This window comes from Caenorhabditis briggsae, assembly GCF_000004555.2.
Source record: "Caenorhabditis briggsae complete genome, chrX, whole genome shotgun sequence".
In the NCBI taxonomy this organism is placed as follows: Eukaryota; Metazoa; Nematoda; class Chromadorea; order Rhabditida; family Rhabditidae; genus Caenorhabditis; species Caenorhabditis briggsae.
This window is the reverse complement of record NC_013491.2, coordinates 313,548-340,438: the sequence shown is the minus strand read 5'-3', so window position 1 is coordinate 340,438 and position 26,891 is coordinate 313,548. Positions and strand designations below refer to the sequence as shown.

The window sequence follows — 26,891 nt, the reverse complement described above, 5'->3', positions numbered from 1 at the left end:
CAACATTATTATTGCAAATAATTAAGTAATACACGACCTAGGATCTTTTCGAAAGTTAGGAAAAACTGAAAAAATGGGATAGTAGTCTGAGTCGGACTAATAAAACTACATTGGAAAGCATTGAAAAGTTTAAAGCAAGACAAGCAAAAAGACACTATCACTGTTCGTCAGTAATTATGGAATGTCATGAGAGTAATGCGAAAATTATTTACTATGCTCTTCTTTTTTGTGTCCAGCAGCAGCAAAGGAAAAAACACAAAGAACTGCATAGCAAATTTGATCAGCCTGAAAATGTGTTGATTACTGGGATATTCAGGTAATAAAACACACATATAAATATAACCGTATCGGACATCACAAAAAAAGACATCAACAAACAGAAGTAAGATGCTACAATGAAAAACAAATACTAAGCATACAAAAGAAGAGCTGACGCTTCGAATGTTCACAACAGTGACAAGAAACCTGAAAACAGTAATAACAGGCGAGAGACACATAAAACAAAAACACAGTACCGTTTTGAGATTACCAAGAAGCTTGAATCCAATTATTAACTGCATACGCTACAGAAGTGAAAAGGGAGAAAAGTGGAATGATGACGAGTTTTCTAATCAAATGAGTATATGTGAAAATATTTACAAAATCAAAATAACGTGTTAGTAGAATGCTCATGACCCATTTTGACAGGAAAGCGCGAATTGAACACTAAATACACGATGCATTGCCCATGCAATCTCGACTGCCTGAAAACACTCAACCAGAACATCACAATAAAAAGAAATAACTGTTTTTGAACTAAAGAAGTTGGAGAATACATAAATACACAATAATAAATCGAAAAAAGAATCCAAGCGTTTAGTGTTGACTTACCATTTGCGAAAAGTATCTTCTTTGAATGATTTCGCCTTTTTTGCGGTCTGGAAATAATTATCCAGTAGATGGAAATCCGTTTCATGCACTCACCAAATTCTTCTAATAAGAAAACATTTCCACCAAACGTGTTGCATTTCTTGATATTGGAAAGTCCAATAAATATCTGTTTGTCAGCGAAAATTACCGCAACACCATCACAACGGACCTGAAACATAAATAAACTAGAAGAAATAACATGTTAAAACTTACTTGTAACAAGCCTCCTAGATTGCTCTCTGTATCATGAACAGGAAACTCTCCACCCAGAGCCCGACCTTCCACATTAACTTTCCCTCTGGCTGCTGCTCTTTCCATAGCTGCTTTCATGCATTGATAAAGCTCGCGACACTGAAAACTTGATTTTTTTTATTCCAACAAAAACTTAAACCACTTTTTTTGTGTAAAATTTGTGCATGTGAACTTTATCATCATGCCGCCGCCATAAGCAAAGTATTTTTGTTTTCGGAGAGTATGTGATATTCACAAGACGTTCGTACCACCATCGCTCGGTGGCCGCTCCAGTTATAGCCCTCAGAACCACTGCATCATCACACACCTGTAAGGAATTTCTGCTACTATAAAAAAGAAACTGGTTCATTCACCAACCTCCATAAACATCATTTGGCCATCCGCGTTAGGACCCGGACAAACAGTGAACGATTGTTTTTGCACTAAACGACTACCGAGAGGTTTCAACGGGATGAAATTTCCTTGTGTAGATGGCAACTCATCAAGCAGCTTATTGATTTCCTTGGAACACACCAAACCAATATGAGCTTTTCCGAGAAGTCGCCGCACTTTTTGTTGAAGTGCCCTTTGTCCCGTCCCGCACATTATCATATAAGCTGTCATGTTATGCAGAAGTGTGGAGAGGAGGCGATCCTCTTCTAACTCTAAACGCTTTTTCTCAGAATCATTAAGTGCTGAGTATCTGTCGATCATTTCTGATGGCTCTTGATCCATCCCAACTATTTCTCTCTCCTGTGCGACTAGATCCACAAATGCGTTTTCCCAGAATTGGAGGTTTTGCCAAAATTGATGTTGAATCGCTACTGCAATTTGTGAACTTGGTTAGCAAATAGCTGATAGACTTACAAATCAATTCTTGATAGATGTAGTGTCTGACCGGCTCATTTGGTGTCGGAAGAACCTTGCAAGGCTCTTGCTTGCCTACTGGAAGGGATGTCGGAGGCACATGCTTCAGCAGTGGTTTTGTCTGCTCGTCAGCATCCGCCGGGAAACCCGGAGAACTTGGCTGAGCATGTTGACTGTTAGCTTCAAAAATTTCTGTTGGTGGAGGAGCCGTGGTTTTCACCTTCGGTCTTGGTGGTAGTGGTGGTGGGGCTCGAGTTCCTTCAGGAAGTTTTGGTGGAGCGCCAGAAGGTGGAGGATTCCGCTTGGGAACAGGTGGAGCTTCTCGAGGAGGAATAGGTGGTGGAACAACTGACTGCCGAGATGCTTGTAGTTTGTCTTGGGTTTCAGAAGCAGGTGTGGTCGTACTTTGCCCAAGAGGTTTTGTTGGAGTGCGAAGATCAATGGTGGAAGCTGGCAGCTTAGGTCGTGGAGCAGTTTCTTTGATGAAGTCATTCGAGTTCTCTGATGGAGTAGTCATCTAGAAGAAACAGAAAAATTGAAAATAGTTCGGTAATCACCTTACAGTGCTCGGAGCAGAGCTACTCGGAGTTATCGCATCACCACCACCCATAGCCCAATAATGAGTGTGCGCAATTTCCAATACGTGAAACACGCTGGCAAAACCACAACACCCTGGAGTGTTGAATGAGACCTCGATTCCTTCCAAACAGGCTTTCAAAATTTTGACATATGCTTTGAACTGTCCCTTTGTCAGTTGCTGCAAAGTAATTTTGTGTACTGCTGTTGATTTTTAGCATACCACTTCTTTAACAAACTCATCTTCCGAAAGTTTTACTTCCAACCCAAGATTCAGTTTTGAGCACACTAATTCTCGTAGACTCTCATCCTCCATCAACCGACGCAGTTTTGGAGCAGAAAACATGCCCACGCTTTGTCCAGCTAGTGCTTGATCACAAAACTCTTTTACAGTTTGCTGGTTTTTGCTATAAATAAATTGAGAAATTTTTAGAAATGTTAGAAGTGGTTTTCTACCTTTGCTGATTTGCAGTCTGTTGACTTGTAGGGTTTGGGAGAGCTTTTGATCTTACTATGTGCTGGCTCTGTTCAATTTTTGTTGCCAACGGCTTCATTGTTCGTTCTTTGAGTGCTTGGGCTTTTGGAGCGGTTTTATTGATTACCTGACATTATAAATTGTTATATATATTATAAAAATTTAAGACTCACCTGACTGAAAACGCTTTGGCTTTTTTCAGCATATCCATTTATTGCATTCATGAAGCTAGGTCCAAGAACTTTTTCACCTGAATCCGTAAACGAGGAGAGCCCCTTAAAAGTTTAGAATGGATGGTAATGTAATCCTTTTGGCATACCTTCATTCTTAATCCAGACTTTATAGACCCCCGACTAGTTGGTGTATCCGATGCTTCACTTCCAGGATTATGAATTGTTTTGCGTCTCTGAGATACTGGTGTTGACTCATATTCCGAATCGCTACCATGATCAAAGGAAAAGGCACCTTGCGAGTTTGATTTCAACGCCAAGTTATCTGCAAGTCTGGCAAAGTCAGCTTCACTGTCGACGGCGGATGTTGAAAGCGACGAGTCCGGGCTGCTGCGTCCACTGCTCAATGAGCTATCTATAGAAACAGCACTTTCGCTTGGAGGAAGTTCTAGAGTCATTGGTTCTTTATAAATGTAATTCACTTCTGCGAGTGGCTTGGTGACCTCTCCTCCAACGTCTACAATGAAAACTATATTGCATGTTTTGAAAAATAAAGTATCGTACGTACCTGAAGCCAGATTTTCGTCGAAAACTAAATCGTCGATGCTGTTGGAGTTTTCTGTCGAAGTTGCACTGTCATTCTCATAATCATCTACATCGACTTCAGCATTGAAGATTCGAATAGCAGAGTCCAAAGTTGAGTTAGTGGGGTAAACCTTGAAAAAAAATGAGTTGGTTGAGACAAAAATTATAAATTTACAAACCGTAAAATGAACTGGCATTAGTGATTCGGTAAACCATTTCGGCTTATCGCCAACTTGTTCTGCACTTTCTATACCAGCTTGAACTCTTACAAATGTCTCGTTTTTGGGACAAAGGCAACATTCTGCAAAGTATTCCACCGCTTGTGTACGACACAGATCTGTGATGAATTGTGTGCACTGTGGACGACTTCTTAGAAAAGACTCCGTTTGTAAGGAAACAACTGGCCTTGGATATAAACGGAGAGTTCTTGTGTGCTCACTAAAGTTGCCAAAGACGTTATGCGAATTGAAGAACTGAACCATTGCTACTCTACATGCCACATCAACGCTGTCAATATCAATCCCGAAATCCGCATCTGTCACACTGTTTTCGTTATCAACAGTCATTGTGGTCATTCTGTTTATTGCGTCTCTTAATTTATCCTGAAAACCCATGAAATCTTCCAGCAAAAAACACTATTCACACCTTTAACTGTGTGGCATCTGGTTCCGGAAGGTCCGGAATGTACAAATCATCTGGCACTTGTAAGCAGTTCGTGTCCAGATCCACAAGAATAACGTCAGAAGGCAGTTCCTTGATTTTACGATGATGGAAGAATGATGAGGGTACGCCAATCAAAAAAGGAGTAGGCGCGAGAAGCAGCTGCTCAGCTGACGGCATGTACGCTGGCAGAAGAGGTATAACAGGAAACATATATTCTAATGGGTACAGCAGAGCCACAATTGAAAGAATGCACATGCTAACCGCATTGTAATTTCGGGATTGAATGACAATCTGGAAAAAGTGAAAACAATTTGTTTGAAAAAATCTTCGAGGAATTTCTCACTTTGAATTCTAGCATTGCTGCTGTAAGAACACGAAGAGCTAAATCAATTCCAAGAATTTCGAACGGGATGTGTAATGGGAAGTCTATTAAAGTGAATCGAGTGTGATCGGGTAGAGCGAACTCGAAAATTTGTGACAGATCCATTGGCATGACCTTAACAAAACTTGAAAAACTGTTTAAAACGTCAACCTTACTTCTATCTGAACTTTTGTTTTTCCTGGAACAGGGACGGGAGAACTCAGAAGCATCAGTATCCACGTTTCAACTTCTTTTATTTCTTTCATCACTTCAGGAACTATTGGATCATTATAATGGCCCGTCAAAATCGCCCAAACAATATCTCTAAAATTTTTCTCCTTCTTTTGCCCTCTTTTGTTTTTTAATTACTTACTTGAGTCCTGTTCTATGAGCTGCTCTGTGGTTGCTGCTGTCAATGATGCGCTTCAGAAGAAGGAGCACTTGATGGAAAATTGAAACAAATGGATGGTGAGAAATGAAACAAAGACTTGTTAATGAGATCTGGGTGTCGCGTCTGAAATTTGGGACATGCTTAACATTCTCATTTTAACCAGCTAACCTTTTGTGATGAGTTTCATCTGGAAGTTTTCTGGCTTCATCACGTGGTGTGGATCGTCTGTCAAACGATTGATAAAAGTTGAGACATATTCCATAACGAATTTTGGCGGAATCTTTTTCAGTTAGCATGAACACGAAAAATTGAGGATCATTCCGATTGTTTTTTCGCAGTCGGATACCTGAAAATGGAAAATAAACGAGAATGGATTTGAAAGTAAAACAGGGATTTTGAGGGATATTACATTTAAAAGAAATCATGAAAACAACTAGTATGAAGAAACCATCCGAGATAATCAACTTACTGGTGGTTGTACATCCCTCCGGCTGGCAAAAGACTGTGACGTCTGTGGGAAGTATGAAATCTTTGTGATCATCTGTTGGGTATCTTCTCAAAATTTCCGGGTATGTCACTGTCGTTTCAGGAACTGTATCCGAACTGCTCTGTCGAGTTCCTCTGGGGCGATTCCTCTTTCCTACCACAACTAGAAAGTCGATGAGTCGAGGGCATAACTCTTTCTCTTTATCATTCATGTTTGGTTACAGCATGGGTGATATCTGAAAAAATCAATATCACTCCTGAAACTGCGGAAATAAATAAAGAATATACACTCCCTAAGTGACAGATTTAAAATTAAAAGTAGTAAGATATCACGATAATGTATCAGAAGAAGGCATCTAATTATTCTTTTAAGCATATGAAGTTTCGCTTCGAAAAATGTATAGCAAGAATGCCATTGGACTAGTGAAGCAGAAGAAAAGAGACATTGAAGAAAAAAATGACGTCGAGTGAGAAACTGGATTAGAGAGAATAACTGATGAGAGGAACATCCGTGTCGGACGCATTTTTATGTACAATTCTTGTTTCTTTCTCTATTATTTTAAAATGTTATATTTTTTCTTTCAGTCGTGTTATAAGTTTCATCACACCTGACAAACAAGGAAAAGGCTCAAAACTTTAAAAAAAATTTTTCGTTGACGCCGCATGTCAATAACTCATTTTGACGCTCTCTGGAGAATAGATCAAAGCCATAAATCTCAAAAAGTCATTACCAATCACATATGCACATGTTCATTAATTCTCCCCTGTCAGATTCAAGTGGATAGCTATGGAAAAAAAGAAAAAAACACAGCGAAACTGAGGCAAACGAAGAGACGAGGTGCAATAACAACGCCACACAGTATTAGAGATAGAGAGCCCGCATGAATAACGGAAAGAGAGCGTTTGACCAAAAAGGGGCGCATGCAAGAGAACTAGTAGAGAGAAAACAGTCGTATGCATGCTATGTGCGTATGTATGTGTATGTGTATTCCGCTTCTCATTCTTTTTTCCCTTTGCTCGCTGTTTTCCCCCCCCATCGACGCTATTTTGAGAGAGTGGAAGAAAGGGTTTGAAACGGAAAAAGGAGTCGAAGAAAGAATTTTGAATCAATATAATAGTGAAGAGAGAGAATGAGAAAGAGAGAGAGAGAGAGAGAGAGAGAGAGAGAGAGAGATAGAGAGAGAGAGAGAGAGAGAGAGAGAGAGAGAGAGAAAGAGAGTCGGAGGGCCATTCACAGGGAAAAGCACTTCAGCATAATAATCGAGAATACGTGAAAGAAGAAAAGCATCAGCGAAACGGAGTGGGTGGGTGACGTTGCGCGTAATGAAACTAATCAGGCTGAAATATTTTCCAAGACGCAATTTGTGAACACAAGTTTGAACTGACATTTGACTACAACTGACAAATTGGCGTATAAATACATTTTTTTAATTCTCTGAAACACAACGACTGTAAAAAGTTTCAAACGCATGATTGAAATGAAGTATTGCACAAAAAGATTATGACCAGAATAATTCCTATTTTTTCGAGATTTTGCTTTATATATATATATATATATATATATATATATATATATATATATATTTAACTAGTACTTCGCCCAACGGTTGCCAGACATTCCCAAACTCCGAAACAAATCGTCAATGAAGCGATTTTTAAATACAAGGTTCTTGACAAGGAAATGTCGTTTAGAAAGCTCATCAGAATTTTCATTTTTTAAGCCAGATCTAAACCTGATGACTAATGCTTAAATTTTTGAGTGAACAAAAAGTTAATTTGTCAACAGTGACGTTATTCAATCGGCTTCTTTTCGGGGTGCAGATGAGGCCCGACTCTGGTAATCGGTTTCTAACCAGTTTCGGGTAATTTTCCAACCAGATTTGGGAACGCGCATTTTCCAACCAGATTCGAGTAAAATTCCAACCAGATTCGGAAAGTTTTTATTTTCCGACCAGATCCGGTGATTTTCTGACCAAATACGATCGAGAAAGCTAATTTTCCAACCTGATTCGGACAATTTTCTAACCAGATCTAGCCATTTCTGCTCCGGAATTTTCCCGAATCTGGTTGGAAACCGATTACCAGAGGATACACTCGTTTTCTGTTCTGACGAAGAATTCGTCAAACTTTCTCCGTTTTTCAGACATTTTTTCTGAAGTATTTAGTAATTGTAAAAACCAAATTTATTACAAAAAAAAAACACTGAGATAAACGCATAACTTTTCCAAGATTTCCAAAAAAAAAATTTTCGAAAAACGGTGCAAAAATGCTCCGCTGAACAAAATGTTACGCGGCAATTTAGAGCGTTCAAATTTTTTCCCAGTTTTGAGAATTTTTTTCTGATTTTTGATAGAAAAAATTTTAAAGTTTTGAAGAGGAATAACAAAAAAAATCAGGAAGAAGGAAGAAGAAATAAGGAACAAAATTAAAAAACAAGGAACAGAAAAAAACACCCGGAATAAGGAATAAGGAATAAGGATTAAGGAATTCCGCTCATGTCTGCTGCTGTTACGAGGTCGGAAGTTTGCCGGTAGTTTGTTGGAGTTTGGTTGACTTCCGATAATATCTTTGCCGGAATCTGGTCAACTACCGTCCAGAAGCAGACCAAACTTCGGCCAGAAGCTACCGGCGACGCCCGAGCTAGTTATCATCTTCTTATTGTTTTACCACCGACAACATTCTTCTCTGTACCGATATAGTCCATCAGCGGTGTCCTCTTCTCCAGCATATTCAGCAGCCGCTGAGAGATCATCTGTCGTGGTTTTACGTTCCGTGAATCAAGCCCCTCTAGGAAGTCATGTCCGTTGGACAGGTCAGGCACGTGGAAGAAATCATGCTCGTGCAGATGCTCGCACAGAGGTGAACAAGGGACGACTTCAAAACGGTTTTAAGTTTCTCGAATGATTAAACTCATGAAATTATTTTTGTCGTTATTCGGAATATACAATAGATAACGATAATACCTTCTTCTAATCAAAAAGACAGAAAAAGAAAATCAACAAGTGTTGAAAAAACAGTGATGAATGTATTAGTTGGATATCATTCAAACATTGTCCCGGTCTTCTTGAGCAGATACAGAAAATCGATTCATATTGTTTGAGATATAAACGAAAATTCTGATAAGTTCCAAACTTTTTGAAAAATTCAAGTTACATTAAAATTGTTTTGTGCGGGTGATTGTGCGTTTTCTTGTAAATACTATTATTTATTGATATACAAAAAAGGCTTTAAAAGAATCAAAAAAGGTTCTTGTTAGCACAGACCAGTTTGTTGGAATAACACAAAATGTGAAGAGGAGACAAACGTAAAATGGAACACATAAAACAAAATAGCTGAATCAACCCCAATTAAAAACCAAAACGCAATCGATTGGATTAGGGTTGAAACCCGCATGGGCAATGCAGAACTTAGATAGAAGGGACTACAATAACTTATGAAAAAAATAACAATAAAAAAGAAGGTTTCAGTTTAAGTGGTCTTCTTCTTGATGATGACTGGAAAGCGGGATTTGGATTGTTGGAAAAGCAAGAAGGATCCGAAAGTGGTTGGAGCAATGATGAGGAAGAAGACAATGAAATAGGTGTATTTTGGAGCGAATCTTCTGTCGTACTCGCGTTGGCGGTAAATGTATCCTGTAAGATTAATTAAGTAAAACATTCCTCGTTGATGAAAATTCAATGGGAAATATTCCTCATAAAACTACAAAAATACGACTCGCTTCTATTCTAAACCTCCTATCAAAAAAAAGTTATTCGTACCTTCTCCTGGGGTGTTGGTCAAGGTTACGTGAAGGTTCTCGTTATCAGTGTAGTAGGTGACCTGAGCAGCGGTGTAGTTGAAGAATCCAAAGGCTCTTGGGCGGATGACGACCGAGTGGGTCACGTTGCTTCCTGCTGGGATTTTCTCATAGTGAACGTGGAGAAGTCCCTTGACGATTTCAAAGGAGTTGGTTGGGAAAGAGTGGCGATCGTCGATAGTGACCTGAATATTATGTTTTTGTTGTTTTTACTTTTTTCCAAAGGGTTACTTTTTGGGCTGGCTTATCTCCGACGTTGTAGAGTCCATATTCCAAGACAAAGTCCATGTTCTCAACTGCATAAGTGGAAAGTGGTTGCTTGTGAGCAAGAATAAAAGCTTCCTAAAATGTATCAATGTATTTTTCACAGATTCTTCTTGAAATACGTACCTTTGTTTGAGTACCAACTTCAGCGCAGTTAACTGCCGCAAACATCAGAGAAAAGAGTAAGAACTTCATATCTGCAAAAAAACTAGAGTTAATTAAAAACCACATCATTGAAAAGCAACATTTAACGAGGAAATCCAATAAAACGACAAATGGTGTATACTCGCACAATAGAAGGCGGTGTGCGCATTAACGTTGGCCTCGGGCACGCAAAACACTGCACGCACACACGCATAAGACGCGCAGCAATGGGTCATTTGCAGTTTGACTACGGTGTCACTCGTTTCCTGTGTGTTCAACGGGGCGCGCTTGCTTCACTTCTCGCCCGCCGCAATCACCACGTATTGTAAAAACGCATTGTTTTACGTTGTTTTCAATACTTGTGGTGGGTTCTGTCGGAAACCAATAGAAATTTCAAAACAAATTTCTTTTATAACCGCGTTGATTCGTATTTTACAATTTTTCATAGCGAAAAAAAAACAGATGGGAAAAATATCAATGTGAAAATCTTTTGTTCAGTATTAGGAATCAATAAATATTTGCAGGACCGTATTCAGTTAATGCTAACTAATATTTTAACAGATTCCATAAACTTCTCGTCATGTACTATATATCATTTTCAGGGAAATGAAACTATTATTAATTCTTGGACTTCTCCCATTTGTTGCATCGCAAAATCCGCCGGGAACAGCACCGACTGCAGCCGAAATTTTAGCTGAAAACATCAATGGACAAACTGTTCATGAGTTCAGAGGCTACTACAAACGAGAACATTCACTCATCAAGCCATACCTGGGTAAGTTATTCAAACGTTTCAAATAATAATCTTGTTTTTCTGCAGGATCTGGCGCCGATATCCCTAACTGGAACATCGTAGGCAGCACTTTCATTTCTACAAACCAAATTCGTCTCACCGCAGATGATCAGAGCAAGCAGGGAAGCCTTTGGAACACTCAGGTTGGTCTCGAAACTGTGTTTCACCCAAGAAATGCAAAATCATCAACAATTTTTTTCAGCCTGTCTGGTCTCGCGACTGGGAACTTCAAGTTTCTTTCAAAGTAACCGGAAGTACTGGAGATTTGTTCGGAGACGGAATGGCCATTTGGTACACTTCCGAACCAAACCACTTGGGGCCAGTTTTTGGTGGAAAAGACTATTTCCGTGGTTTGGCGGTTTTCCTGGACACGTACAGCAATCACAATGGACCACATCAGGTATGGACACAAAAAAGTTGGAAAGAATGTCTAAGAACATTTGCCGCAACTTGACACACGCTACAACTGTAATTTTCTCCTATTGAACTGCGAATTGGCGTGAACAACGGTTTCACAGAATTTTCAATTGTTTTATTATTATCGAAGAGCTTTATGATCAGTGACACAGCTTTTTGAGCTTTTTTGAAAACGTGCTACTGTTCCAGATGAATTCAGAGCTCAAGTGATACTACGCATTTTTGGATTTGCGCAGGAAATTGATCTCAGTGACAAAACAAAAATATTTCAAAAGACGATTTATAAAAATACGTTGATGAACATAGATTCAGAACAAATATAAAAACAGTATTAAACAGCGAGAAAGACACAGAGAAAAAAAATAATTTTTCAAACGTCTCAATAATGAACGGATCATAAATAAATTAACTGAAATGCGGTTGGCGGTCTTTTTCACACCAGCAAACACAAAAATTTTATAGAATCACGGATTTCTAATGAGTAATTACTTTAGCATGGACATCCCTTCATTTCGGCAATGGTATCTGATGGGAGCCTACACTACGACCACGACAAAGATGGCACTCACACTCAACTCGGTGGAGAGAACACTGGATGTACTGCCAAGTTCCGTAACAAGGATCACGACACTCAACTTCTCATTCGATACGTCGGGGACACTCTTTCTGTTCGTAACTAGGACGAATAAGCATTTTCAAAAAGTCTATTTCAGATTTTCACCGACATTGAGAACAAGGGTATCTGGAATCTGTGTATGAGCGTGAACAATGTGCAGCTTCCAACTGGATACTACTTCGGAATGAGTGCTGCCACTGGAGACTTGTCTGATGCTCATGATGTGGTGTCGGTTAAAATGTTTGAGCAGGAGTTTGCTCATGTTGAACGCGTTGGAGAGGTATGGGAATTTTTTCAGAACATTTCAAAATGCGAGACTCCAAATTTTAGAATTTTTGATGAATATCTTGTTTGTGGATAGACTGTGATAAAGGACGTAGCTCCAATAGAAAGACATGAAAATACAATTTACAGGCTGATCGACGAAACGTGGTGCCGCACGCACAGTTCACCGCTTCTCCAAGGGACCACACCGACGATGCGAGACCATCTAGACTAGGATGGGGAGGAACGATCGCATTAGTAGTTGTTGGAATCATTGTGCTCGTTGGAGGTCTTGGATTCGGAGTAATCTATTTTCAAAAGAAAAACGAGCGACAGCGGAAGCGATTCTATTAAAACTAGCTCATCTTAATTTATCACTTTTCGTTATTGCTTGCCCAAGTTAAAATACAGCAGGTGTTATTGTTATGCCTTTCTAAAAAGTAATTTTATGTGTGGGGATTACTGTGACTATACATTGCAATAGATAAGCAAACTGATCGGGTTTTATTGTATTTTATTTGATTTTTTTATGAAGGAATTCTTTTGCCTTAATTTTTTCTCATTGTGATTCATCAAATTTTTCAATTCAATAAAAGCGTTGTGTGGGTGGTGGTGTTGATATGAAAAAGTATAAAAACAGATCTCCCACAGAGACATTCTTTATCTTTTTTCAAGATGAATAAGTCTCTTCTTGTGATCTGTTTTGTAATCGTTGCTGTTGCTCTGGCTCAGGTAGGCTGTTTTAAGTTTCGAATTCGCCATAAAAACGTTTTTTTAGGACTCTTCTCGGAAAAGTCGATTGTTCGAGGAGCGAATCCGTACGCAGGATCGTACCACCGCAGCACCAGCTACCGTAGACCATCCGGAACATCCTGAAGAAGGTCATTATGAGCCAGAAAACAAAAAACCAGATCATACTGAGTCACCGAAGACATTGGATAGCGGAGTGATTGGCAGCATGGACACATTGAAATCGCTCGCTAGGGTTCAACGGGATCAAGGTAAAATTTCTTAAACAAAAATATTAAACTACATTCCAGCATTTCAGTAGATTTGATGTCCAAACTGAAAGCTAAGACTCCCGTGTCCCAATCATTTCAAACAATGATTTTTTACAGCTGAAACCTTCCGTTTGTGGGCTTCTCAATTCCAAGTGTTCAAAACCGACGTTATGGCATTCATGGAGCAGACGAGCAATGTTTTGCAGAAGAACGATAAAAAGATCAAAACACTGCAAAGAGTCGTCAGAAAGATCGCTACGGATATTGACGAATGAACTTCTGGTTTTCGAACTGCACTTTGAACTTTTTCCTTCATTTTTTTTTCTAGATTTCGTAATAAAGATTGATATCCTTGCAAGTTTTCCTGTTTTTCAAATTTCTTCACTTGATAGAAATATATTTTGCTGTGAAAAAAGTTGGGAAAGGATGAGAAATATTTTTCTTTTTTCACATTTTTCTCCTCAAAACAATCGAAGACATTCTTCGATCCACGACTCGATAAGATGAAGGCACTTATCTAGATTGGCCCGCATTTGCTGGTGTCCTCTTCGATTTGCCTGTTGACGACATCGCCTAAAAGAAAAATAAGAACCGTCCATATCGTCTTGCCTATCCGCACAACACAGACAAGGTCACACAGTTTTCCACCCGCTAGCACTTGCTACCGTCCTCACCAGACCTCTCCTCGTCTCGTTCTTATTGCATCGAACTAGCAACTGGCAGCTAGAAACAAATGGCGGACCAGTAAGTGACAATTTAATTTACGACGCGGCTGTGATGTTCTTGTTTTCACAGAGAAATAAGGATAATTAAACATACATTTGTTATAGACCGAAATGCAAATGCAACCGATGGGTTATTAGTCTTCAAGCAGCATTTGAAAGAGACGATGTGAGTATCTTTGAGATCAAACTTTTTTTTCGAAACTTCCCATTTACAGTTTGAGAAACTCTTCCGTAAAGCGGTGCAAAGTATCACTGAAGAGGAATTTCAAAGAATCCCGGAATTTCGTCATCGTGAAGACGCGTTGGCCTGCCTTTTCGGTCGTCTTCTTCTCCGACACTCGGCTCAAAAGTTCAGTGGGGAACCATGGCCAACTATCAAATTTGAGAGAACTGAACGTGGAAAGCCATTCTTAGCAGTTCCGGCAGACACCAAGTTCGGATTGAATGTATCTCATCAGGTGGGAGGTGGCGAAAGTTTTGAAATTGTTAAATTATACTATTCCAGGGCGATTATGTGGCATTTGCAAGTAGCTGCAGTTCGAAAGTTGGGGTTGATGTGATGAGATTGGATACTGAGAGTGAGAATTTAGACCAGGAAATTTTTCAGAAAATATTTTTTCAATTCAGGAAACAACAAAACTGCTGACGAGTATATCAACTCTATGGCCAAATCCGCGTCACCTGAAGAGCTCCGTATGATGCGTTCTCAACCAACTGAAGCCATGAAAATGACTATGTTCTATCGTTATTGGTGTCTCAAAGAAGCAATCCTGAAAGCAACTGGAGTCGGTATCATGAAAGATCTCAACAGTTTGGACTTCCGTGTGAATCTTCAAGATCGCTATCGTCCAGGTAAGAACGTCAAAGGAAACAGGTTTTTGCAAATCATTGAAAATCATTGAAGGGGCATTCGTAACTACCACAACTGTCCTTGAAGATGGTCGACTTCAAGACCAATGGATTTTTGAGGAGACGTTCGTGGATGGAAAACACTCAGCCGCTGTTTGCAAGGAAGTGAGTAAAAACTATTTTCAACAAACGGGAAGAAAATCTATAGATACAATTGAAAAGTTTTGAACGCACTTTGTTTGAACACTATTTTTTATGCTTTTTCCTTCGCGCAAGCATCAAAGAAGAAAGCGGACAGCAGGAAAAAAGAACTGCTGTCTGGGAGGGCAGACGTTCATTTCGTGAGCCAGGGTTAGTTTGCAGTGGTCAAGGCCACCCAGGGTACTGGATATGGATGAGCAATTTGTTTGCTTTTCTCATCAGAGAAATGGAATTGAAAGAGGCCCCGAATTAGAACTTTCGACTTGGAGGGGAAAAACTTCAAGGCACAACGATTTCTGTTGTGAGGATAACAAGAAAATGAGATTAACAGTGGTGAACAAAGCGGCAACTAATTTTTGAGTGGATTAGATTTAATATTTGAGTGATTAATTTGTTTTGTTTCAGAAAAAACTCCCACGCGAATGTGTGTTCAGACAAGATCCAGAAGCGAAAATTTTTTTCAGCAAGGTGTGTAATCAGGAAATTGCAAAATATCAATCAATTATATTTCAGATCACATTTGATGCTCTTCTTGAAAACGCTGAAATCATCAATCCAATGCCAAACAACGCAATCGATGTGTTTGAGGATTTTATGAAGAAACCAAGGAAGACTTTTTGAAACCTCTTTATTTTTTCAACTCATCCTTATGGAAAGTCATTCCAGACATTTTTCTATTAATTCGTCGGGAAATATATGAAAATAAAGAAAATACTGTGAATACAAAGTTCGCAAAATCAATTCTCTAAAATCTTTAAAAGTGCATTTCCACCTTTTTCATGTCACCACAGTGGCATCTCTTTGTTATTTTTTATCCTGCTCCTTGCGGTTATCTGTAGTTTCTTCCTGTCACTCTAATCATTCGGGCTGAACCGAGTGAGTGGACATACATGTGTGTCTCTGTGTGTGTGTGTTTTTTAGTCGTCAGTCCTAAGATCGTCAGTGAATCGTGATTTCAAGTGATTAGACTGATAAATGGAACGAAGAAGGGGCTGATCCGTACGGCTCGGAGCGCGCATAGAAGGAGAGAAAGAGAGAGAGTCATCATGTACCTCTTTTCTTTGCGAGGTGAAAGCTAAAAGCATCCCAATTTAGACATGGGGTGGAGACTGTAGTGCCCGCCCTGATCCTATTCCCCTGGTTCGAGAAAGAAAAAGGCTAAAAAGTGGCAGTCTGTGCTCAGTCTTCAAGAATCTTAAGAAAACTGAAGCCAAACTGTATTGAATTCTATTTATTTCCGATTGATAGTGCTGATTGACCAATGTTATTCTTTAGCACTAGAAATCAGCTGTTTTTTTCAACTTATTTACTATCACAGAGATTCGTCTCTCAGAAACAGAATAATCGAATGTGTTATATGAATTCATTTTAAAATAATATCAGTTTACGATATAATAACTATTTCGCTCAGTTGGGTGTTTGGACTGGTCTTCCTTTCAAGCTCGCAAAAAGAAACGATTTTTTCTCGTTATGGTTTGAAATCCGAACATTCGTATTCTCAAATAACGGATATTCGGTTCTGCTACTTTTTAGCTTGTTTCGCGTTTTCCGCTATCTTTTACCCTTCTCTTTTCTCTGTTTTATCGTCGTCATCCGTCAACAATTGTTCGTCCAAGTGTAGTGACCACTGCGAAACGCACTTTTTTGTTGGCTCATTTCAAAACAAACACAAAGTGAGAGGACAACGGGGTGCGATAATGGCGAAAGACCAGAAAAACTAGAAAAAAGAGCAAAAAACCGGAGAATCAAAGCGGGGCCCCTCAACCTCATTCATTGTTCAGTCTTATATTAAGCGTCCTTTTTCGGAAGGCGAACATGGGAAGTGACCATATGTGGTCAGAAAGTCAGATGTGTCCGCATCCATTTACAATCTTGAATTCATAAGTTTGCCTACATTTATATGTTTGTTTAGTGCCATTATAACTTTTCCTGTAGGTGCGACTTGCTTGCATACTCAGCATATCATTTTTATTCTTTTCTTCGACTTAAGCTCACTTCATTTGTTCATTTTTAGAAAACTTTTTACAGGCACTTGCTGCTGCAGAAAAAATGAAAGAATATGCATTGGTATTTTTTCTGGTCCCTGCTTTTGCTGTCATTAAAGGTCCGTATGATATTCCGCCAGAGTTGCCACCTCTCAACGATGAAAATTTTGTGAGTTTTTGCTCTCTCTTAGAAAAAAAAATCTGAAATTTACTTTTAGTTTGACCGATCGCATTCCGAGTATGAAACCGTTCTCACACGAGAAGACTTTGAGCTTGGTGTTCGTATCACGGCGGCAATGGCTCACGACAATGGCGATATTTGGGACTCGGACGCAATGTACAGCAAAGATAGATTCGAAGGAGATATTGCTAATGACAATGTGAGTTTTTGATACTTTTCAGTTGGTGTTGTGAAAAATTCATTTTAGCTCAATGCATCAACTGTTGAACTTTTTGTGAACGGTGGTTCAGGAAAAACAGAAGACGGAAAATGGTACAATGCCATCAAGAATAGATTGCAATTATGGCCAGAAGGAAGGATCCCATATACTATCTCTTCCCAATACAGTTCATACAGGTGAAATTCAATTGTGCTCTTATAAAAACTTTCGAGTTCAACAATCCAAAAATCTGAAATGTGGATGTTTTGAAAATCCTGTTAGTTCAGCATCCCGTAACCTTTTTGTCCGCAATATTGCCTGAATAAACAAAGATCAGACAGCAAAGACTAGCTATGAAATACGATATCCAATTTATCGACAGTCTTGATTTTTCTGACCACCAGAAATACGGAAAAGACAACGTTATTTTTCCAGTCGTTCTTTGATCGCTGCTTCCATGCAGGAATATGCGAGCCATACATGCATTCGCTGGGTACCCAAAGAAGCAGTTGATGTCAACTACGTGCATATCTATCCAGACAGAGGATGTTATTCAATGGTTGGAAAAATGGGTATACAATTCTTATGGTTGACATCTCGAATTCTCTTTCCATTTCCAGGCGGAAAACAATCATTGTCTCTTGGATCTGGTTGTATCCAGAAAGGAATTATCCTTCACGAGTTGATGCATGCAGTTGGATTTTTCCACGAACAATCAAGAACAGATCGTGACGATCATATCACAATTATGTGGAACAATATTCAATCAGGAATGCAAGGACAATTCGAGAAATATGGTCACGGAACTATTCAGTCTTTAGGAACTTCGTATGATTATGGAAGTATCATGCACTACGGTACCAAGGCATTCTCTAGAAATGGACAGCCCACAATGATTCCAAAAAAGAATGGGGCCCAAATTGGACAGAGAAATGGATTCTCAAAAGTAGATAAATTCAAAATCAACACTTTGTACGGTTGCCCAGTAGGTGAGCATCTTTGAAAAAAAAATAAAGAGAAATAAAAACAACGATTTATACTTTGCAGACGGAGAAAAGCCAACTACTGCTGCTCCAACATCTGCTCCAATTGTGGTTACCGTGAAGCCAGTTGTTATCTCTTCAGTTAAACCACCAATTGTTCAAACAATCTCTCCAGCAGTTCCATTGAAACCTAATGAGTGTAGGAATTTGAGAGGGGATTGTGATCATTTGGCAAAACAAGGTTTTAATGTCTTTTGGTTCTATGCTTTCGAAGTGTAGTTTTTTAGGATGGTGCATCAGAAATCCTGGATGGATGCGTGCTAACTGCCCAATTCCATGTGGAATGTGCATCCCGATCAAGACAACTCCTCCGCAACCAATAACAGTACAACCAACAACTACCCCCAAACGTAATTTTCAACAACCGAACAATTAGAAGTTTAAGTTACCATCCTAAGTTTCAGCACAAAAACCAATCACCCAACCAATCATTCAACCCCTACCACCAGTCCCAGTGCTCCCACCAACTACTCCAGAAGATTGCGAAGATCTTCGTGTGGATTGTCTGGTGTTGGTCTCACAAAGGTATAACAACTGTTTTTTTTCACCAACTCACAAAAAAACGCTTCAGGTATTGCAAAATCTCACAAAACTTCATGAAATCGTATTGCGCAAAGAGTTGTGGATTCTGCTACAAGCCTCCACCAACTGAAATTCCAGATAATGGACCATTACCAACTGTGGTGACAACCAGACCTCTTGTAACTTTGCCACCGTAAGTTATATAAGTTTTGCCGGTTTCCCTTTGTCAAAAACGCTTTAGACAATTCACCCATTCATTTTATTAACACCAGTCCAACATATCCCCAGCACAAACGCACTTTCTCCCGGAATGGCTTGGTTTCATTTACACGTTCTATGATCAACCACAGACTTTCAGAGCGGTCATCAGGTCGCGTTCTCCGGCTCCGACCGTTTCTACCAGCTCGACCACGAATGCTCCAACAACCAGCACTACTACCGCAACTACTTTCACTGCAACACCACCAACTGGCGAATGTGCCGACCGCAAACATTTTTGCTCACACTGGAAAAGCGCCGGATTTTGTGAAGGCATCTTCATGAACTACATGAAAAAGAATTGTCCGGCTTCATGTGGCATGTGCTAAGTATTGGTTTCCGATCCTTCTCGAATGATTTAAAACAGTTCCACATTATACCAAAATGCTTTATATTCCGCTACATTCTTTTTTGTATTTATTTTGACCATTTATTTGAGTTGACACTTTTTACAACTCTCTTCAGAGTAACGTCATTATTGACGTAAGAGCTTTCCCCCGTTAAATTTCCCTCATTAATTGTCTCACTTCATCCACATACTATATTTTATTGACGAACATTTCGTTAGTTGGGCCGATCATGCCGGTAAAAAAGTTTGAATAAATAATTTAATTTTCGAAATTTTTCATCCAGGCATTATACAATAAAATACATTCATATCAAAAATATACACACGTCCAAAAAGATTTAGAAGGAAGCATGGAATTCAGTGAAAATTGAAGAACTAACTATTTGGGTGATGCGACTATGATCAAACGTCATAAAAGCTCAAAACAAGCTGGTGTATCGTGGAGTGTATCGCTAAAACGAAAAATCTTGTTGATGTAAAGAAGAAAAATTTTAAAGGGTGTCTCAGACGTCAGAGAACAATTATTTAATTTTTAGAGCAGAAAACCAACTCAATCATTCAAACTTACGCGAGAAGCTTTCCAAACGACACTTGTGTGAAGTGGCAATGTCTCTTCGTACTCCTGAAAGATACTAGAACATTCGATAGATACTTTGATTTTTGTTACCGCATTCCAATGATTTGTGTGCTTTCCATTGGTATCTGGGACCACCAGATCTATGTTATCGTACTGAAAAACAACATTTATTGATTTTCTCTCTTTCTTTTTTGTTCTCATAGCTTACGTTTCCACCTCTTTCATTAATGGAAGTCCAACGTGTTTTCTCTACTTGCAATGCTCGCTTTTCAACAACCGGCATTGCATCTTTTTCCTGTAAATTACTTCCGTGAACATGTAATTGATTTTTTGAATGTATTTACATGGCGCTACTATCTGCCTGACAAATATAAAACTGCGTCGAGCGATTAAACTGGTAAACAAAAATTTGTCTGAACATTAAACTGAGCGACAAAACAGTTAAAAACTGTAATATAAACGTCTGCTTTATTGATACGTAAAATATACCAAAAACTCACGTTTGCACAATTTTCGATTGCGTTTCTTGTTATATAATACCCAGATTTTCCAAAATACCGGTTATGATAATTATCAATAGCACCAACAGCTCCACTTTCATTGTGATCTTTAACTCTCCAGTATTTTTCTGAGAACCTTCCGCTGATCTGTAAAAATAGATTTCTAGCTCAACAATGTATTATTGTCAATTCAAAAAAATCGCACGAGTGAACACGCAAACAAACAAGTGAACAAGGGGCGGAGACTCTCCGCCCCTTTTTGCAAAGACAAATTCCCTTCAAATCCGGAAGAAATTTGGTAAAAAACTACCAAAAAAACAGCGATAGTAAAATACCATCGAAAAACTGCGCGGCACCTTTTCAAAAAGGGGCGGCGCGTCTCCGATCCTTGTTTTCTTATTTGTTTGCATGTTCAATCGTGCGATTTTTTGAGTTGACAATATTCTAAATGACCAACCATTTTGGCAATGGGGCTGCTGATTGATGCAGTTTGATATTCTGATGAAGATGGTGATGATCCTTCCGGGTTGTTAGTTAGACGAAATTCAGGAATCATATAATCATGCTCCTTCCATTCATTCTCTATACTGAATGCTTCATTGTTTGTAAAACTTATCTTTGTTTGCAGAGACTCCACGTTTTGATGTGAGGAACATTTAGTGTAGTCCGTTTCATCGAGCTAAACACCGATAACAAGTTACAAATGAAAAATGAAATTCTTACTATTTCCACTGCCATCCCGCGTGCCAAAGTTTTCTGTCTTAACCTCTGAAGCCTTTTATTCTCTATTCGCTTTTCTTCCGCTTTGCGGTTTTCATCACTTTCAAAATACAATGGTCTGGTGAAAAAATAGTTGCGTATTTGTCGTTGCTCCTGTCAATTCAACATTCTTATTTGAACGAACTATTATTCTACCTCTGAATAAGTCATCACTTCGGATCCTTTGATGGATTGCATATGTAACTGAGCAAATGTATCGTTTTGAGGCGTCTTACAAATTTCAGCAGATGAATATTTTTGGCTCTTCAAATGAAATGTTTTGTTCGTAACTGATGTGTTAACTTACAATTTCATCGGGTGTTTTAGGTAATTGTCGCCGAAGCCTCTTATCTTCTGGTGTTTTCACGTTACTGCCGGCTTCCATCCAACGGGAATAATTTTCGAATGCATCATGTTCTCCTTCCTTGAACAATGAGAGTTTAGAATCGTCGGAAACTTCATCAGAAAGTACGGAAGATAAATCAGACTGCAGGTTTTCCATTTCATGGTTTTTTAAGTGAATTAAACGTACATCTTGAACAATTTCCGCGCTCCATGAGAAATTCAAAGCATCATTAGAGATATCAAACGAATTTGATCTTGACAATTGACAAAGCTCGGTAGGCGAATTGGCGTACTATAAACCAATTATTAATTGAGAAACGTAAAACTCAATAAACATACCGTATAACCTGTATTAGAAGGGCCGGCCCTTCTATTGTTCCAGGTACCTCAGGAGGGCCCTTCTATTACAGGGGCCCTTCAATTAGAGGGGGCCCTTCTATTTTTCCGGCCAGTTTTCCGAAATTTTGCATCAAAAATTCGACGAAGTTTTGTTCAAAATTCATGAAAATTTGTCAATTTCATCAAAATTCAGCAAAATTTTCAATGAGAATGGTGTTTCAACAAAATTTTAATAAATTGTGGAGTTCCCGGAAAATTTTCCACTGAAAACGTACGGAAATTTTCTGATTTCGAAACAGATTTTGAAGGAGGTCGTTTTTCACGGAGGGCCTTTCTATTACGGAGGCCCTTCTGTTACAGGGGGCCCTTCTATTTTTCCAAGCCCTTCTCGGAGGGCCCTTCTATTAGAGGGGCCCTTCTATTAAAGGGGCCCTTCTAATACAGGTTTTACGGTACATAAGAAACACTGTTGGATAGAAAAATATGTCCAGGAATTGTGTTGTCTACTGTGCCGTAGTTCATAAACTGTCTATAAACGTCAATGCATGCCGGTTTCTGACAATAGGCCTGATCTCTCTTAGAGCTGGGACATGATTCCGGATACATAGATGTAGTTCGGACAATCCGTGCTAAACAGGCTCATTTTTATTGTTACTACATTGGTATCGTACGTCTGCCTGTATCGTAGGTGGATGATTCGAGAGAATCATCGTCAGGCTCAACTGAAATAGCTCGGAAAACACGCCACCGAATGTAGAAGTATTGGAAAACGTTCAGTAGCACCTTGCCAATTCTTGTGGACTGGAATATAATTTACAGTTATTTCGTGTATTGTACAATATTTTATTGAGCAAAATTAGATTTTTGTTATTGCGTCAAAAATCTTAAATATTTCAAGAACATTACGATTAAAATGAATTACAATCGGTACGTTGCAAGTTTTGGTGCGTTGCAGGTTTGGTGGGCTTTGTAATCAGGGCGCACGACTGTTCTTTTGATGTTCGGATCATCTTCACAAACTGTCCGAACTTTCTATTTGCCATCACCAAGATTCAACTACCTTATCATTACACGACTTCAAAGAGTTTGACGGGAAATCGATAGTTCTCTTGAGTTCAGGTTTTGAGCTCATTCAGTCTGTTTTGTAGACATTGGGCTCCAGTATAAGACAAAAGTACCAAACAAACCTGTGTATTTCGAATAATTTGAATTAGCTTTTTTGATCCTTCCAGCGTGGTTTATACAACCACTTTCATGATCACCGATCTTGGAACCGGCTGTACTAACTTACAAGGGTTGCAAAATGCATTGACTTCTAGAGGTAACTCTGGTAGTTGTCGAGCTTTCATCACAGAAATTGTTTTCAAGATGGAATTTGTGATATAAAATCAGATTTTTAAAAATATAGATTGATAACTCTGACGGTTCAAAAAGTATTTTTGTGGTATATTTAGCTTGCTAAATTTACGAAATGTCTTTATTAGAATTTTTACATTGAAACCCAAAAAAGATAATAAGAAACCATTTTTGAACACCACTCACCTTCAAGTACGTCCAAATCCTCTCAAGTCTTGCCATCTTATCGAAATCGTTTAAAATGACCCGATATAACCAACAGATTCAATAGGAAAGACGAAATGGACAATTTCGTGTCAAAATGATTGAGACAATAGGAAGAAAGGAGTTAAATAAAACGAAATAGGAAACCACAGCGACAAGATTTGACACCTAAAACTAAAAAGGTTGAGTTGACAAACGATGCACATAAAATTGATGCAAAGAAAACGACCGCCCGTTGTTCTCTTCTGAGGAATAAAATTCGAGAACAGTCGTTGCAATCCAACTACTGCAGTTCAAGCTTTCAAGTTTATTTATTCGGGATTTGGTGTGTCTGTGCCTGTCAGTAACATCAGAGCAGTGTTTAACAATGTAACTGCTGCTTCTATTAAGTTGGCAACTAATTCCTTGTGCACTTTCGTTTTTCATCGTTTCTCTTAACTGAGCTAGAACAATAACCCGTGTGTAATATAATATGGTTTATAAGATAATAAGGTTGTTCACAATAACCATCATTTCCCCTGCTTTCATTCCGCTTGCGGACGCGATGCCCCGATCCATACCCGATGCTCACCTCATTTGTATTGCTATATTGCTTTTAGTTGTTTCTAACCTGTAAGTATTCGATATTCATCACCGCCTGTTGGAAGTTTACAAAGACAATGTCCCCTGTGAAAACACCGTTGCATATTGGGTTGGCAAGTTCAAGAACCAGGACCTCAATAAAAGATGAAACTCGTCCCGGGCGACCAGTTCTTCAGGATATAGGCAAACGGAGAGATCTAGTCAAACGTGACCTTTACCAATCTCGTAAAATGTCAATCACTTTATGGACGTTGACATGAGAATGCATCTTCTTACTCTACACGGGAAGTTCAAGCTGCTGAATTATATTATCACTTCGAATAAGAAGTAGACCATGTATACTAACCAGGCCTGTGCGGCAACAAATTGCCGATTTTTTGTTGCCGATTTGCCGTTGCCGATTTCGGCAAAAAAATATCGGCAATTTCGGCAACTGAAAATTTTTTGAATTTAGAGATTTTTCACAAATTTTTTAGTCAAAAAAATGATTTTTAAGTTCGAAAAATCAAATTTTGAACACCATCATCCCTCAGAGTGAATTTTAGAGGAAATGTGTCCCAATAATCATCAAAAATACTTGCATCGAATCTTATAATGAGCTTCAAATTTGTGAGCATAGGAGAAAAATAGATATCATGAGTCGCAACTCATCAAAAAATTATCCAATCTGTCTCAAATCTCTAGGGTACGTGTGTCGTGAGTTGCCTAACAAGTTGAGCGCACTATTTTCAAAACTCACAATCGGAACAAATATTTTCAACCATTGGAATCAGGCCTGTGCGGCAACAAAATTTTTTCGGCAATTCGGCAACTCGGCAATTTGCCGAGTACTTTTCGGCAACGTTCGGCAAATCGACAATTGCCGAAAAAAAATTTCGGCGATTTCGGCAACAAAAGCTTTGCGTCTTTTTTAGTAAAATCGATACGTAACTCGCCTGAAAATGCTTCTATCAGGCTCAGAACTACAGAAAATGCGTTTCATAAGTTCCTTAAAAAAGTAATTACAAAAATTGGCAACTCAAGACCACATTTTTTATGCAAATTATTTCTTTTTAGCAGTAGAGGGTATTCCCATGGTTGAAAATATTTGTTCCGATTGTGAGTTTTAAAATAGTGTGCTCAACTTGTTAGGCAACTCACGACACACGTTCCGTAGAGATTTGAGACAGATTGGATAATTTTTTTTTGATGAGTTGTGACTCATGATATCTATTTTTCTCCTATGCTCACAAATTTGAAGCTCATTTTAAGATCCGATGCAAGTATTTTTGATGATTATTGGGACACATTTCCTCTAAAATTCACTCTGAGGGATGATGGTGTTCAAAATTTGATTTTTCGAACTTCGAAATCATTTTTTTGACTAAAAAAATTGTGAAAATCTCTAAATTTGAAAAAATTTCAGTTGCCGAAATTGCCGAATTTTTTTTGCCAAAATCGGCAACGGCAATTCGGCAACTTTTTCTTTGTTGCCAATTTCGGCAACGGAAAATCGGCAACAAAAAATTGGCAATTTCGGCAATTTCAGCAATCGGCAATTTGTTGCCGCACAGGCCTGATTGGAATACCCTCTATTGCTAAAAAGAAATAATTTGCATAAAAAATGTGGTCTTGAGTTGCCAATTTTTGCAATTACTTTTTTAAGGAACTTAGGAAACGCATTTTCTGTAGTTCTGAGCCTGATAGAAGCATTTTCAGGTTAGGTATCGATTTTACTAAAAAAAGACGCAAAACTTTTGTTGCCGAAAATTGCCAAAAGTTGCCGAAATTGCCAAAAAAAATTTGTTGCCGCACAGGCCTGATACTAACCATCAAAGAAAAGTTCATCGGATTGACTTTGATGAAGACGTCGTCAAACAGGAACCTTACCCAAAAACATTGGGTAGGAAAAGAAGCATCGTGAGGAAAAGGGGCAATGAGAGCAGGGCAAATGATGGTTATTGTGAACAACCTTATTATCTTATGTACCACATTATCTTACACACATGTTATGGTTCTAGCTTTGTTAAGAGAAAATATGAAAAACAAAAGTGCACAAGGAATTAGTTGCCAACCTGATACATTGAATACTAAAACTTGAAGGAAGTTGTGAACAAATTCAAATGGTTATTGAAAAAAAAAACTCTCTATGTCTGCTTCTTCTAAAAGATATTTCGCAAAAACTGGGATTGAGAAACGAATGAAATCAATGGGAAATTGGGTTTTTCGGCAGATAGAAGAGGAAATTGAAGTCAAGACGTTTCCAACATCACATATAGAGAAGATAATGAGTTGAGAAACACGATGTTTATTTTTTTTATGAGAGATTGCAATAAATCATTGCGAGAAAATTAGAAAGATTTTATTTAAAAATGAATAGAAAAGAAAAACAGTATATAGAATGAAAAAAAAAACAGTGAAAGTTTTTTCACAATTATTCCCATTTCCAATCGTCCAAAATATTTGAGAACAAGCGTTCTTGTGAAACTGTGTCTGAAAATTCAAAACAAACCCCAGAATGTAAAAGACCGTCTTATCTAAATAGATCTCAAAGAAATAGGTGTTGAAATTGACTGAATATTATTTAATTCAATCTTTGACGAATATCTTCCCCCACAAAGTTTTCGTTTTCAAACTTTGAGATAAATCTTCCCAAATCAAACGTGACATTGTGGTTTTAGGCATTGTCTTTTAGTTTTCAACATCTCTGTAAAATTTGAAAATGGTCACACCATAGACAAGTCTTGAGTATTACTATATTTTCCTAGCTATCAATACTAAAATCTTTTTTTCATGGATCCCCAGATCCTCGTATACAGGTATATTGTCGAGGTATATTGTCGGAATAAAAAAAGTGAGACTCGGTGTTTGCGTACTTTGATTCCCGCCTCCCCCACCGACGCTCTGCCCATCGCTTTGCAAGTGCGGC

The 26,891-nt window shown here is 38.6% G+C and overlaps 7 protein-coding genes across 7 annotated transcripts; 4 read left to right on the top strand and 3 right to left on the bottom strand.

Moving 5' to 3' along the window:
- Nucleotides 1–204: 204 nt before the first annotated feature.
- Cbr-aex-3 lies at nt 205–5,926 on the bottom strand (the record flags this gene model as incomplete). Its single annotated transcript, XM_045238700.1, is given in 17 exon segments — nt 205–285; nt 871–917; nt 964–1,036; nt 1,066–1,260; nt 1,304–1,468; nt 1,519–1,964; nt 2,008–2,524; nt 2,570–2,764; nt 2,807–2,990; nt 3,040–3,185; nt 3,232–3,333; nt 3,378–4,448; nt 4,459–4,767; nt 4,820–4,972; nt 5,014–5,161; nt 5,211–5,351; nt 5,397–5,926. The coding sequence occupies 17 exon segments, from the start codon at nt 5,924–5,926 to the stop codon at nt 205–207; spliced, it is 4,503 nt and encodes a 1,500-aa protein (XP_045093678.1).
- Nucleotides 5,927–9,182: 3,256 nt separating this feature from the next.
- On the bottom strand, nt 9,183–10,132 carry Cbr-trap-2 (the record flags this gene model as incomplete). The annotated part of the gene is made up of 4 exons (XM_045238699.1): nt 9,183–9,346; nt 9,473–9,695; nt 9,742–9,852; nt 10,127–10,132. 4 exons carry the CDS (start codon nt 10,130–10,132, stop codon nt 9,183–9,185), a joined length of 504 nt encoding a protein of 167 aa, XP_045093677.1.
- A 392-nt stretch (nt 10,133–10,524) lies between these two features.
- Nucleotides 10,525–12,362, top strand: Cbr-ile-2 (the record flags this gene model as incomplete). Its single annotated transcript, XM_002643205.1, has 6 exons — nt 10,525–10,693; nt 10,739–10,854; nt 10,914–11,111; nt 11,623–11,796; nt 11,842–12,024; nt 12,159–12,362. The coding sequence occupies 6 exons, from the start codon at nt 10,525–10,527 to the stop codon at nt 12,360–12,362; spliced, it is 1,044 nt and encodes a 347-aa protein (XP_002643251.1).
- A 321-nt stretch (nt 12,363–12,683) lies between these two features.
- CBG08118 lies at nt 12,684–13,284 on the top strand (the record flags this gene model as incomplete). The annotated part of the gene is made up of 3 exons (XM_002643204.1): nt 12,684–12,740; nt 12,787–13,009; nt 13,127–13,284. The coding sequence occupies 3 exons, from the start codon at nt 12,684–12,686 to the stop codon at nt 13,282–13,284; spliced, it is 438 nt and encodes a 145-aa protein (XP_002643250.1).
- Nucleotides 13,285–13,742: 458 nt separating this feature from the next.
- Nucleotides 13,743–15,405, top strand: CBG08117 (the record flags this gene model as incomplete). The annotated part of the gene is made up of 8 exons (XM_002643203.2): nt 13,743–13,753; nt 13,840–13,900; nt 13,950–14,192; nt 14,240–14,312; nt 14,362–14,586; nt 14,639–14,748; nt 15,190–15,252; nt 15,298–15,405. 8 exons carry the CDS (start codon nt 13,743–13,745, stop codon nt 15,403–15,405), a joined length of 894 nt encoding a protein of 297 aa, XP_002643249.2.
- Nucleotides 15,406–16,833: 1,428 nt separating this feature from the next.
- Nucleotides 16,834–19,301, top strand: Cbr-nas-15 (the record flags this gene model as incomplete). Its single annotated transcript, XM_045238698.1, has 9 exons — nt 16,834–16,938; nt 16,988–17,149; nt 17,198–17,346; nt 17,585–17,721; nt 17,770–18,138; nt 18,197–18,373; nt 18,420–18,542; nt 18,597–18,822; nt 19,073–19,301. 9 exons carry the CDS (start codon nt 16,834–16,836, stop codon nt 19,299–19,301), a joined length of 1,677 nt encoding a protein of 558 aa, XP_045093676.1.
- A 439-nt stretch (nt 19,302–19,740) lies between these two features.
- CBG08115 lies at nt 19,741–21,659 on the bottom strand (the record flags this gene model as incomplete). The annotated part of the gene is made up of 7 exons (XM_045238697.1): nt 19,741–19,773; nt 19,890–20,051; nt 20,107–20,193; nt 20,399–20,545; nt 20,856–21,077; nt 21,332–21,421; nt 21,465–21,659. The coding sequence occupies 7 exons, from the start codon at nt 21,657–21,659 to the stop codon at nt 19,741–19,743; spliced, it is 936 nt and encodes a 311-aa protein (XP_045093675.1).
- Nucleotides 21,660–26,891: the final 5,232 nt, after the last annotated feature.